The sequence below is a fragment of the Balaenoptera physalus genome (genome assembly GCF_965194825.1).
Source record: "Balaenoptera physalus genome assembly, chromosome: 7".
NCBI lineage: Eukaryota > Metazoa > Chordata > Mammalia > Artiodactyla > Balaenopteridae > Balaenoptera > Balaenoptera physalus.
The window spans coordinates 22,255,312-22,270,222 of NC_138886.1; the positions used below are offsets into that span (position 1 = coordinate 22,255,312).

The 14,911-nt window shown below is 36.0% G+C and overlaps 1 protein-coding gene across 5 annotated transcripts in view; it reads left to right on the forward strand.

Moving 5' to 3' along the window:
• Positions 1 to 14,911, forward strand: part of ECPAS (Ecm29 proteasome adaptor and scaffold) — a 102,985-nt gene that overhangs the window by 36,871 nt on the left and 51,203 nt on the right. For all 5 annotated transcript variants that reach the window (XM_082469104.1, XM_082469102.1, XM_082469101.1 and 2 more), the window contains 4 exons: positions 1,117 to 1,266; positions 4,218 to 4,386; positions 7,008 to 7,147; positions 10,111 to 10,192. In XM_082469104.1, coding sequence (XP_082325230.1) covers positions 1,117 to 1,266; positions 4,218 to 4,386; positions 7,008 to 7,147; positions 10,111 to 10,192 — 541 coding nt within the window. The remainder of the gene's footprint in view (positions 1 to 1,116; positions 1,267 to 4,217; positions 4,387 to 7,007; positions 7,148 to 10,110; positions 10,193 to 14,911) is intronic.

Below are 14,911 nucleotides of genomic sequence, written 5' to 3' on the forward strand. Positions count from 1 at the left end.
CAACAGCTGGCATTCAAAAATAGATCCACACATTTGGTTTCACTTGGGCAAATACAAAGGCTTGAGTTGAGCTCTTTGAGTTGACAGTTCTGTGTTACCTCAACATTACTGTTTTGTTAATTTTATAAATTATAAAATTTCTTGTGAGCATATCAAAAAATGTGTAGAACTAACATTTTTCTCAATCTAAATGCATTTTTATTTCGGTTAGTTATTTTGAAGCAACTGATTTTCTGTGATTGCAAAAATTTGAGATCTAATATGCTTTTCATCAGACATTTCTGTCTTGGAGGATATAAAGTTTCAGAGCAGTTTTCTTAAGGAACTAATTACTTGTTTGTATTAATATGGGAATTGGAGAGGTGGAAAGGAATATCATCCTTAGTTTCTAGGCTTAGCTCAAAACTTCTGTATCCTACCTAGCCCCGTTGTGGTGACAACCATGAAAAGAAGTTGTGGAGGAAAGATGGATTTAAATCATGTTTTCACTTCACTTTTTAGAGCATAAACATTTTTAAAAGATTGTAATACAGATATTTACAAGTAAAATTAATAGACATTGTAAACACTTTGAAATTTTCATGTTTTAATAGCAACAGGTATAGTGAAAGAAGAAAAGAATCTGTGTTACTTAAATTCACACAGTGGAAATTTAATATTGTATTCCAAATATTGACCTGATTGATGTTTAATTTCTTTAGATTTAGAATGACTTTATTTTTAATTAAATGTGGAAAGGAAAAAAATGATTGACAGGACATGTTATAAGTTGAACTTTACCTAAGGTTTAATATTAAATCTCTTGTGGTAATAGATATTAACACTGAGCCCATATTATGTACATTTTTCTCAGGTGTTTTTAGTGATGAGCCAGATTGGCTAAATGTCACTTATTACTCAATATCCTGAGCGTTTAATAAGAAAGAAATAAGAATGAAATGTAGGCCACTCCCTAGATTAGGACTTTGTAAATTAGTGGTATTGAAAATGAATGGCCCTTGGTACAATTGCTACTTTTTGTTATGTGATTTTTATTTTTTTGGTTTTGTCTGTTATTTGCATGTATAAAAAACCTTATTTTTTAAATAGTTGCAATAAATGTAATTGTTTTTTCAGCTTAATGCATCTTTTAATACCAACCCTTTTTCACATGAAATACCCTGTTGAATCATCAAAATCAGCTTCTCCGTTTAACCTTGCTGAGAAACCAAAGACTGTGCAGCTGCTTTTGGACTTCATGCTCGATGTCCTTTTGATGCCTTATGGGTAAGTAAAAAAAAATAAAAACAAAACAAAGCAACCTTGTTCTTGATTGCTTTTACTGTGTGCAGTCGAGTACTCTTTTCAGTGATTCAACTTTCTCTTGAAAATGAGTGTCTCAGGTTTGCTTTGCTGCAGCCCTGACCTCTTCTGAACTCCAGCCCCGCTGCTTACTGACCTTATGGGTGTGGAGCTGCTGCTGTGCTTTCAGACGTGGTCCGTCCAAGCTGAAATCAGGCTTCCCAGTAAACATAGTTTCTCTTCTTTAACTACCATCAGTGCTGTGATGATTCTCTTAGCCTTGTAGGCACTCAGTTATAAATTGCCTCTAGCTTTCTCTTCCTCGTTGCTGCGGTATCAGTTCCGTAAGACCTCCTTCCTCCTTCTCCCTGTGTCCTGGAACCATTCCCACTGCTGCCATCTAGTTTCTGCTCTTTTCAGCTCTTTTCATGACTTTCTCACCAGCTGCTCTTCTTCAAAACTTTCTACACTGCCACAGAGTTTCCTGATTTTTAAAACACAGATTTTATCAGGTGACACCTTAAAATCCCTGGGCTGTTATTTTCCAGTCATTACATGCACTCATGCATTTCATGTACTCTGTATCTCCTTGCCTGTCTGCATTTTAAGAGAAGACAGTTTTCTCTGCTTAGAATGCTTCCCCATCAAGAAATAAAGGAAGAAGGAAAGAAAGAAAACAACAGGAAACGACAGCCAGGAAAACCACTTTGAAAAAGCCTCACAAACTAGCTTAGAGGCCAGTTCTGTTGTCTCTGACTAAATCCCTGCCCTAGGCACAGGACTCTTCGTTGTCCTCATAAGGCTAAGCACCTATCTGAAGTGCCAGTTTGTGCTTTTATTGCGTTGTTGGCTTATCCCATCCTAATAGATTGGGAGCTCTTTGAAGTCAGGAGCTGTTTACTCTAGCTCTGGTTCCTGGCGTAGTGCCCACGTTGTCATCTGCTTCCAGCCTGCTCCTTTTCTAGGTTGTCCTACTGCCAGAGATATTCTTCTAATGTATTGCTTTCATTACATTTCTTCCCTGACCAAAAATGCAGTATACACTATGAGCATGGCATGGGGGGCTCCACATCACCTGTCCCTCCATCCAGCCACGAGAGTTCACGCTGTACGATTTCTTTCCTCTCCTTTTTGCTCTCCTCCCACTCCTCTAATTTGGCAGCTTTATTTTCTGCACCTTCCACTACCTCTGTCATATCATTTCTTACTTCCCTGCAGTTTCTTTGTCATCTGATGACATATCGTATGCTGTTGCACGTGTTGTGTTGTTATTGTCTTAACTTGCTCCAGATGGCAGACACTCAGTCTTACACCTCCTGGTGTTCCTCTGTCTCGTGCTTAGGATGGTGTTTTGCACGATGTTAGCTGTTCAGTAGTTAGTAATTGATTTACTTACTGCTGCCAGTCTTGCTATAACTGAGAAATAAATGAAAACCTCCTTTTATAGTTGTTGAATCAGGAGGCAGCCAGAATTGGCAGGTGATGATGGCTTTGGTAATTTAACTTTGAAATCCAAATTTAACTTAGGCACACAATGTACCCAAGCCAGTAGTTCCTCACATTTTTCTTACCAGTGAGAATTTGCCTTGTTTATATAAAAATATTAAAATGATTCTTTAACAGGTTTTTTTAAAAAAAATTAGATGAATTTAGAAATGGAACAAATATGGTATATAGTAATGTAGAATAATCTACTGTGCCATTAGGCTTCAGGTGTTTTCTTTAATTTTTATTATAACGGGTATTTTATTTTAATAACCAGTCTGGTAATTTGTCAGCATAGAATTTTAGAGTTCAGAGGGACTTGAATTAATATTCATATCAAAATTTTCATTTTGTAGATGAGGAATGCTAGTTTAATTGGTTCAAAGTGAATTTATCAGAAATCTTATTTTTAATCTATAGAAGCTAAAAAAGAAATGGGATGATAAATTAATAACTAGCTGCAAAGCAGTATGCTTTGAACATATAATGGAAAAAGCTGGTCCTTATTATGATTTTTTTTCCTCTTTGGATCCTTTTGAATTTTTTCATTTTTGGGGTGTATGTGCTTGTATGGTAAGTGGTTTGGAGGTTTCAGTGAGTTTTCTTTTTCTATTTTTTAAAAATAAATTTATTTTATTTGTTTATTTTTGGCTGTGTTGTGTCTTCGTCGCTGCGCGCGGGCTTTCTCTAGTTGCAGTGAGCGGGGGCTACTCTTCGTTGCGGTGCGCGGGCTTCTCATTGCCGTGGCTTCTCTTGTTGTGGAGCACAGGCTCTAGGCACGTGGGCTTCAGTAGTTGTGGCACACGGGCTCAGTAGTTGTGGCTCGTGGGCTCTAGAGCGCAGGCTCAGTAGTTGTGATGCATGGGCTTAGTTGCTCCGTGGCATGTGGGGTCTTCCCGGACCAGGGCTCGGACCCATGTCCCCTGCATTGGCAGGCGTGTTCTTAACCACTGTGCCACCAGGGAAGCCCTCAGTGGGTTTTCTAATGCAGAAATATAAGGAGTTCAAGGAGAATTGAACAGAAATGGGAATGACTATAAATATTCTCTGCTTTGGGTATAAAACAATAGTTCCCCCTCCACCCCATTACAGTCAGTAAACCTTTGTCTGTATTTGTCAACTAAAAACTCAAAATGTAGTGGGTCCATAGTGGCTTTTAGAACAATTATTTATAGATTAAGAGTGAACATAATATTTATATTCATTGTTGGTAACTGTTACAGTTCATTTGTAACCAAGTTGAGCAGATGTACTCTAATGGTTAATTTGCTGAAGATGTAGATACCTTTTTTAGATAGCTCTAAAATTTTTCTTTATGATAAAATTTTAATTTCAAGTGTTTATTCTTCTAACAAAATTCTGTGGGAGGAAAGTATATAATTGAATGTGCTATATATATGCGTGTGTTTGTATGTGTTTATAGAGAGGTTAAATTCCTATTTCCTTTCCAGATATGTGTTAAATGAATCCCAGAGTCGCCAAAATTCATCTTCAGCACAGGGTTCTTCTTCAAATAGTGGGGGAGGTTCTGGAATACCACAGCCTCCCCCAGGAATGAGCTTTTATGCAGCTAAACGAGTTATTGGAGATAACCCATGGACACCTGAACAGTTGGAACAGGTATCACACACTGCTTGTTCATACGGAGCTTAACCCTGCACACTTGCCCCTTTGAAGTCCGTGGAAGCATGTGTCACATAATTCCAGCGTATTCAGGCTCTCTAATGAAATACGATTGATGTAATGTGTTCTCGTCATCATGTCATTTATTGGTTAAAGCCCCAGGGAAAGGGAGGAGTGGGAAATGCTCTTTAGTTTTTCTAATACTGCTTACATATTTCAAGTATAAAATATAGCTCATTTATAAATTAAGTAACTTCTTTCATTTTAGTTTTTAATTACAGGTTTAATAATTATCGAGCTGCTTTGGTGCAGTTGAAATACAATTTATCTTACATTATTTAGCTTTTTAGGGCTGTACATTTTGTGTAAAGTGAGGAACAAGTGACCATATGGGGGAAAAGCATGACGCCCTTTTATATTTCTTCCTGGGAATTGAAAAATTGGCATTAAGAATTTTATTCTGGATTTAAACAGGACACAGATGTTCTCTGAGCAGCTTTTAAAAAAGACTGGTGCTCTACAGAGAAGGTGCCTCACTGTGTCTGTGTCATCAGGCACCTCAGGGAAGAACAGATGAGATCAGTATGTAATTATTTTGGAATTCAAGCAACATGGGTTAGTCTTCCAATCCTTCCTTTATCTCTCCATGGCAGTCTAAATGATTTGATCCTTTTCTTTCTGGCAGTGTAAGCGATCACTGATCAAAACAGTGTTCCCAGGAAAGGGAAAAAGGCAAGTGGGCATTCTTGCCACTCAACAAATTTATAGAATGATTTGTTCAGCAAGGGCTCTATTTGATTAGATTAACATCTTCGTGTTTTATAGATCTTTTTTCTTCTTAAACCATGATGTAAGTAAGAAAGAAGGGTAAATAGTAACAGAAGCTACTCTTTATTGAGTGTGATCTATGTGACAGGCACTATACTGAGTACTTTGAATACATTATCTCATTTAATCCTCACAGCAACCTGACAAGGTATAGAAATTGTTAGTTCCATTTTGTAAAAGGAATTGAGGTTTTGAGATTCACCACAGTCTCACTCCTAGTAGTAGGCTTTGAATCTAGGTCTGTCTGAGGGCTAAAGCTATAAGTGCTGGAGAATCATTGTTAACATTATAAATTGTAATCTTAACATTAGTCATTATTTGCTGATTTCTAAGGGCTTCTGTATGCCTTTTGTCAATTTCATGATCTAGTGTTGAACAGTTTAGTTTCAAGGATGAAAGCTGTTTTCCTCTAATTTTTAAATATCTCTTTTTTTACATTTTTTTCTTTCAGATAAGACAGCTTTTATTTTTTTCAAATGATAAAGTTAGTGATAATGTAAATGTTCAAGTAATATAGAACATTATAACAAGAAATTTAAAATTACCTGGAATCCTGCCACCCTAGTTTGTCATTCACCTACAGCCTGCTCTGTGTACATGTGTGTGTACACAAATGTAATTTTACACAATACATTTTTACGTATCACATAACACACTATTTGAACTTCATTTTTTTCATTTAATAGTATATCAGGTTTTTAAATAATGTCTTTTTTAATGTCTGTATTAAATGTAATTATGTGTAAACCACATAATATGTTTTAAACTATTCTCCTATTGCTGGACATGAGTATTGTTCTCAGTTTCCTTTGCACACTTTTTTGTGTATATCTTTGTGTAGTTGACTCCCATAACTGTGGGTGCGGTAAATGCTTGCATCTTCTCTGTTGTAGCTCTTGTTGCAGGTCAGTTGTGTTGAACATGGGGAGGGAAGGCAGGCATTTTTATGATCCTTTTTAATTGCATCCTTTGTCATTTAGTTATTGTAAACTTTATCAGTCCTAATTCATATACATGAGAACTATCACGTAACTGATTCTTAAAGGTAAAGTTTCATTTTTCAGGTATATTTATCCTAAATAGAATTATTTGTATTGAAATTCATAGCTCCTTCACATTGCATGAAGTTCTAAGCAGAATCTCTCTTCAGTCTGTGTTTCATTTTAGCCAGTTAGACTGAATACTGTTTGATTAGAATTTCACTTGCATTTGCAGTTCTTGCATATGTTTGAAATCATGTTTTTTTCAGTATGTAAGAATACTGAGGACAGAATTAGTATGTTAACAATAGATTAGAACTTCATGGACTGTGAGTTTAGTTCTTTTTGAACTGTCAAAACAATCCATGGAGTACTTTACTTCTGATGTACCCCACTTCTACCTGGAGGCTCCAGATTTGGACTTCAGTTCAAGGCTTCATCATTTTAGAGAGGCTGTTAACCTAAGTAGGAAGGCTTCGTATCATAATGGCCTTGGAGTCCGAGACTTGGGTTTGGATTGTGCCTTCATCATTTACTAACTGTGTCTTAATCTCTTCAGCCTTGCCTCAGTTTCCTTATCAGAAACATAGGTATAATGATACTCATCTCACAGATCGTGAGGGTTAAATGAAATCATGAATATATACGGTTTAGTATAGTCCCAGGCACATTGTAAGCCTAAATAGGAGTGGCTGCTGTTGTTCTATTCATCTTTGGTTTATGAGCTTACTGATATGTGAAACAGATGTTTTAGGTTGGTGGTCTTGGTTTCTCTGATCAGTGGTTTTCCTTCCCTTCATTTATCTACAGTGCAAATTGGGTATAGTGAAATTCATAGAAGCTGAGCAGGTGCCTGAGCTCGAAGCTGTTCTCCACCTGGTGATTGCTTCTAGTGACACACGCCACAGTGTAGCCACAGCAGCGGACCTGGAGTTGAAAAGCAAGCAAAGGTAAACTGCTTCCCTTTTAAACTTTCGAAATTAAAAAGAGGCTAGATTTCTAAAAGCTTGCTCAGCACATATTTGTTCTTTTCAGGTTTTGTGTAGTGAGACATTCAGTTTATGAGATTGTGAAATATACCTAATTTGTATGAAAGACCGTTTGCTAAAGAGCAGAATTCTGTATAAGACAAAGAAGAAAAGCTGTTTGGAGAAGTAGTTTAAAATTGGAATGGGTTAGGATTATAACTGTAAGAATTGAAACCTTTGTCTAGGTAAGTGAACTTAAAGAACTGATGTTAAGAAAAATGTCAAAACCCGGAAGTCATTCATTTTTGATTTTTCCTCTATCTCAAATTATTTGAGATGGCTTTTAATAAAGGATATGTAGGTATTATGGTTAATATGAAAATCAGGTCCCCTGAAAAGAGGTGTTGAATAGCTCTTAATTTATACAGGAGGAAATACATATAGTAAATAGGCTCATAGAAAGTATTGTGTTTAAGAAATCAAATCATGCACAATAAAACAGTGGTATGCCAATTTGTACCCATTGGTAAATAAAATTGTGCAACAGTTGATTACTCCATTTAAGTTTCTGTTGAAACTGCTATTCTTATACCCTGTTGATTGACACTGTAAGTTGAAATAATTTTTGGAAAGCAATTTGTAGTAGGTAATGAATCATAAAAATATTTACAATCTTTTATCTGAATCTTTTGGGAATTTATCCTAAGAGAATCATTCAAAAGAAGAAAAATATTATATTTAGAAAAATGTTACAGATTCATTCATTATACCATTTCCTGTAGTTGTTCAAAAAAAAAAGAAACAAATTCAGATTTCCACAATAGGTAAATAGTTAAATAAATAATGTGACCTATTTGGAATATTACATATCTGCCCAAATGATTATAAAAATAATAAAGCAACATGTAAATTGCCTCCAAGTAATGGCAAATGAATAAAGCATAGTACAAAATGATATATGTACTGATTTTAATAAATGACATGTGCAAAGACTGGAGAATACATGAAAAATTGAAGATACTTCATTAAAAAAATCAAATTATGGAATAGTTCTTTTTTGAATTTATTTTAATGCTCAATGTAGTTAACAAAATGGGATATCTCTAGGTCCATCCACGTTGTTGCAAATGGCATTATTTCATTCTTTTTTATGGCTGAGTAATATTCCATTGTGTATATGTACCACATCATCTTTATCCATTCATCTGTTGATGGACATTTAGGTTGTTTCCATATCTTGGCTGTTGTGAATAGTGCTGCTATGCACATTGGGGTGCATATATCTTTTTGTATTATTGTTTTGTTGGGATATATGCCCAGCAGTGAGATTGCTGGATCTCACTGGCAACTCTCTTTTTAGTTTTTTGAGGAACCTCCATTCTGTTTTCCAAAAAATCTTCCTTTAAAACTTCTCATTGTGTTTGAACTGACTCCATTCTTTACACCATACAGTAGATTGGATTGTTGGAACTATAAATGTGGTGCTCAGTTATTCTAATTAGTTTTGGGTTTGTCTATTAAAATAATTGTATTTTCCAAAAAATAGCATAACATTGTTAAGAGGTAAAAAGTGAGTTGAGAACGATATGTAGATATCCCATTTTGTTAAATAAAAGTATCTCTTCAAATGATACATCTGTTTCTTTATCTACCTGCCATGCCCATCCAACTATTTTACATGCATAGGAAAGAAGTCTAGAAAAAGATAGACAAAAGTTAGTGGTTACTGAAAAGGAATAGAGAGGTTTATGGTGCAGATTATAAGGAATTTTATTTTCTGTGTTATTCATTTCTGAATTTTCACAAGCATGTAATCAGAAAACTAAAACTAGAAAGGTGGCAAGAGGAAAAGTAGAAGAAACAGTGAAAATTATCCTTATTAGTTAATCACTATTAAGTTTTTAGTTTGTTTTACTAAAGTGTGTGTGTGTTTAGTCACAAATCGCTAAACCTGAAGTATTTATAGGAAGGAAACAAAGATGGAGCTTGAGGATTAGTTAGTAGCAATCAGCTGAGGAAAGATATAGGTAAATAATAAGTAGAATTATAGAATGTCTTTGAGGCTAGTGGAATTGTGGATATCCAAACAAGAGGTGGATTGATAAGCTATGAAAGAAGAGATGGATTAGAAAAACAGTCAAAGCAGCATGATAAATTATGTTTGCACAAATACAACATAGTTTGAAAGCAGAATCAATGTCAAAGGAGAGAAGAGAGTATGGTTAAATCTCACTAATCAAGCGAAATGCAGGATTGCGTTATTGCCAGGTTTATAAAATGACGGCAGGGGCTGCTGCAGGGCGTGGGTGCCCGTCAATAGTGAGTCACCTTATTGTGGTCCTCAATTAGGAATGAGTCTTAGTGACTAACGGCAGCGGGACTGCTCTGTAGAATTAGGTGCTAAAATTGCAAGTGGGTGCTGGGAGATAAGAGGGGGGGGATACTGGGGATCACAGTGACACGGTATTTGAGAAATGCCATGGGCTGCAAGCTTCCTAGGGTGTGGCTTTAATGGGTAAAATGTTTTTTGTCACTTTCTGTATCACTTTTGAATTTCCGAGTGGCTGAACAGAAGAATCATGCCTCAGGGCTCTTTGAACAAGTGTAGTATGGCTCTGCTGTGTTGGAACTGCTCCGTGGCATTGGCCCTGAGAGTGGAAGACAGTCCAGATTTCTTGAGTAGTACCAAATTGGGCCACTGGATACACTGATCTATCTTACGTTGAATCATGGTGGGATAAGTGACTTTTTTTTTTCTGTTTGAAAACTAACTTTGATAGAAGTTAATCCCTTTCCTTCTCTTCTGCAATGTCAATTGCCCATTTCATTTGTGTATTTATAATATTTTTCTTTGGTAACACATATTGAGGCTATGATTTTTTGAAATTATTGGAGTGGGAGAAAAAAATAATAATTTTAACAAGCTTTGTTGAAACCTTCTGTAGCTTGATTGACTGGAATAATCCTGCCATCATTAATAAGATGTACAAAGTATACCTTGGAGATATACCACTGAAGACAAAAGAGGTAGGTTTTTTTTGTTTACTCTCACATCATCATAAAAAGCATTTTATTGACATAGCTCTATGTATTTGAACATTTTCTCCAGGTTATTTTGATTTAAGCTGAACCTATGCTGTGGGAAATATTGATACTAGTTTTAAGCCATACTAGTCTAGGTAGATTAAAATCTCCTGGTAACTTTGTTTACCTGATCTGGTGTTTTCAATTCAGGTGCTTAAATAATGATTGTCCGGATTATGCCTCAGTGAACTTTTTCTGTAAACATCGTAGGCTTTATTGGATATATCGTTCTAAGGCTGCAGCTGCTCAACTCTGCTGTAGCATGAAAGCAGCCATAGGCAGAACAGAACTGAATGAGCATGGCCGTGTGCCAGTAAGGCTTTATCGTTACTGAAATTTGAATTTCATATTATTTTCATGAAATATACTTTTACAAAATATTATTTTGATTTTTAAAAAATCATTTGAAAATGTAAAAACTACTCTTAACTCACAGACCTTACTAAGATAGATGGTAGGCCAGATTTGGCCCATGGGCTGTAGTTTGTTGACCCGTGGTCTAGAACCTAGAACAATAGGTGGGTTCTTCTGAATTCTGGAAATAAGATGTTTGCTTAATAACATAAGTTCTGTTTAGTTAACTGTGTTTAAAAGTGTTCCAAGTTGAAACTTTGACATATAAGATTATTTGTTTGCTTTCTAAACGATTAATAGTTGTTTTAAAAATCATATTAGCTCCAGGGAAAACTGGACAGCTACACGTAAAAGAATGAAATTAGAACACTTCCTAACACCATACACAAAAATAAACTCAAAATGGATCAAAGACCTAAATGTAAGGCCAGACACTGTAAAACTCTTAGAGGAAAACATAGGTAGAACACTCTATGACATAAATCACAGCAAGATCCTTTTTGACCCACCTCCTAGAGAAATGGAAATAAAATCAAAAATAAACAAATGGGACCTAATGAAACTTAAAAGCTTTTGCACAGCAAAGGAAACCATAAACAAGACAAAAAGACAACCCTCAGAATGAGAGAAAAAATTTGCAAATGAAGCAACTGACAAAGGATTAATCTCCAAAATATACAAGCAGCTTATGCAGCTCAATATCAAAAAAACAAACAACCCAATCCACAAATGGGTGGAAGACCTAAATAGACATTTCTCCAAAGTAGACATACAGATTGCCAACAAACACATGAAAGGATGCTCAACATCGCTAATCGTTAGAGAAATGCACATCAAAACCACAATGAGGTATCACCTCACACCGGTCAGCATGGCCATCATCAAAAAATCTACAAACAGTAAATGCTGGAGAGGGTGTGGAGAAAAGGGACCCCTCCTGCACTGTTGGTGGGAATGTAAACTGATACAGCCACTATGGAAAACAATATGGAGTTTCCTTAAAAAACTGAGAACTGGGCTTCCCTGGTGGTGCAGTGGTTAAGAATCCGCCTACCAATGCAGGGGACACGGGTTTGAGCCCTGGTCCAGCCGCGGGATCAACTAAGCCCGTGCGCCACAACTATTGAGCCTGTGCTCTAGAGCCCGTGAGCCACAACTACTGAAGCCTGCATGCCTAGAGCCCATGATCCGCAACACGAGAAGCCAGCACAATGAGAAGCCCGTGCACCGCAACGAAGAGTAGCCCCCTCTCGCCGCAACTAGAGAAAGCCCACGCACAGCAACGAAGACCCAACACAGCCAAAAATAAATGAATAAAAATAAATAAATTTATTTAAAAAAAAGAGTAGAGAGGCAAACTCTAGTTATTGAGATGGGTATTTGGCATGTATTTTCTCTTTTAAAATGAAAAAATGAGGCTTCAAAAAAACAGTTAACATGCTTTATAGGCAAAGATGAAAGTTGAGCTTTTAAGCAAAAGCTAGAATTTTGGGAAATTTGTATTCATCACGATGAGCTTGACAGCTTGTCAGTGCTTACAGACTTTTCTGATGAGATTGGTCATGATATTAACATGTGATTTTTTTGTGTGTGCGTGGATATTTTATAATGAAATATTTGCTTAACTCGGTGAGCCAGTATTTTCCAAATGACCAGTGATGTGACAGAAGCATACAGGGTAAGGGAGCCATTCAGTATGCAGATAGACTGGTGGAATTTAGTAGAACAGTTTGCAAATATTCCATTGATATGGTTTCAAATCCACATGGCAATTAACCTTTAAGAACCTATTGCAGGGGGCTTCCCTGGTGGTGCAGTGGTTGAGACTCTGCCTGCCAATGCAGGGGACACGGGTTCGAGCCCTGGTCTGGGAAGATCCCACGTGCCACGGAGCAACTAGGCCCGTGAGCCACAACTACTGAGCCTGCGCGTCTGGAGCCTGTGCTCCGCAGTAAGAGAGGCCGCGACAGTGAGAGGCCCGCGCACCACGATGAAGAGTGGCCCCTGCTCGCTGCAACTAGAGAAAGCCCTCGCACAGAAACGAAGACCCAACACAGCCAAAAATAAATAAATAAAAAAAAAAAAAAAAAAAAAGAACCTATTGCATATCAAGTTTTGGGGTGGCATCAAATATCTGTAATTACCTGAAAAGGCTAAAATCATCCCCCCTTTTCCAGTCACATATCTTTGTGAAGCTGTTTTTTTTTTTTTAGAAAAACATAAAATTATGTGTTTAATTAAACTGAAGTATAATTCTGACAAACTTTTTGATAGCAACATTAATTAGGTTCTGTAATATGTCAGCTTATATATAATTCCCAAGGTCCTTAGTTAACTTTAAAATCTAGTATAAATGGTAAGTATAATTTTGGATATCTGGGTAATTTCTAAGTAAGATAGGATGCTCAAACATTGGTCATGAGGTATAGCCTATATCTAGCTTTGCTTCTTATTTTTTTTTTTTTCACACACACACACTGTATTTTATTTTTACAAGAGATAAATAGACTGACACCAAGCATTGTACATGGATGACCACAACAAAATCAACAATGATTGCAATTACCAAACCTGAAACACACTCATACTATGTTATAATATTGACATTCAGTCCAGTAATCCTCCACTGTAACAGCTCCTTTACTTTGCAGTGAAAATTGATTTGTATGTTCTTTGCCTCTGAGTCCTTGTGGGATTTTTTTTTTTTTTTTTAATTCAGACAGAAAGTCACAAAAATTATACTCATCCTCATCAGTTCACTCAGTCCCATGTAATTAAATTTTTTTTTCATCTTGATCTTTTGTTAGCACTTTTTTGAGTTCATCAGTTTTTCATTAGTTCTGAAAATGCTTATTCATTCAGTTCAGCAGTACAGTCAGTTACCAGAAACCTGTACTTGTCAGAGTCTTTTCCATGAATTTCTTGAAGATGAAACCCTTTTATAGGAACATATTTGCAAAAGCATCAGAGTACACCCAGAACTGTCTGTAAATGACAAAAGACTTAAAAATGACCACAGTTAAAGATTTGATGAAAGTTCATAATAATGCAGTTGACAAGAAAATTAGTTATTTCTGAGATATACATTTTAAAGTAATAACTAGGATAATTACTTATAACATTATACCAGAACATATAAGATTTTTAGAAATTTCATATAATGTCTGAAACATTTATATTAACATATTTCCATACATATTTCCATACAAATACAAATATAAGATTTTTAGAAATTTCATGTAATGTCTGAAACATTTATATTAACATATTTCCATACAAATAACCCAATGAAAGTTTAGTATTAGTTGTTTTGTTTGTTTGTTTTTTTATACTGCAGGTTCTTATTAGGCATCAATTTTATACACATCAGTGTATACATGTCAATCCCAATCGCCCAATTCAGCACACCACCATCCCCACCCCACCGCAGTTTTCCCCCCTTGGTGTCCATATGTCCGTTCTCTACATCTGTGTCTCAACTTCTGCCCTGCAAACCGGCTCATCTGTACCCTTTTTCTAGGTTCCACATACATGCATTAATATACGATATTTGTTTTTCTCTTTCTGACTTACTTCACTCTATATGACAGTCTCTAGATCCATCCACTTCTCAACAAATGACTCAATTTCGTTCCTTTTTATGGCTGAGTAATATTCCATTGTATATATGTACCACAACTTCTTTATCCATTCGTCTGTTGATGGGCATTTAGGTTGCTTCCATGACCTGGCTGTTGTAAATAGTGCTGCAATGAACATTCGGGTGCATGTGTCTTTTTGAATTACGGTTTTCTCTGGGTATATGCCCAGTAGTGGGATTGCTGGGTCATATGGTAATTCTATTTTTAGTTTTTTAAGGAACCTCCATATTGTTCTCCATAGTGGCTGTATCAATTTACATTCCCACCAACAGTGCAAGAGGGTTCCCTTTTCTCCACACCCTCTCCAGCATTTGTTGTTTGTAGATTTTCTGATGATGCCCATTCTAACAGGAGTGAGGTGATACCTCATTGTAGTTTTGATTTGCATTTCTCTAATAATTAGTGATGTTGAGCATCTTTTCATGTGGTGAAGCTGTTTTTTTTAACATACTTAAAACAACATATTACAACAAATTAAATGCTGACAGATATAAGAATCCAGCTTTCTTTTATTAAGGTGGACAGTGAAGAGATTTACAGAAAATATAAAACAACGCCACTGTCTCAGTGCAGTTCTTTGTTTTGGAAAATATAGTTTTTTATTTTTCTTAAAAATACGTTATTTATGAAAGTATATAATGGGTTTAATATTATTTTTAAGTGAATA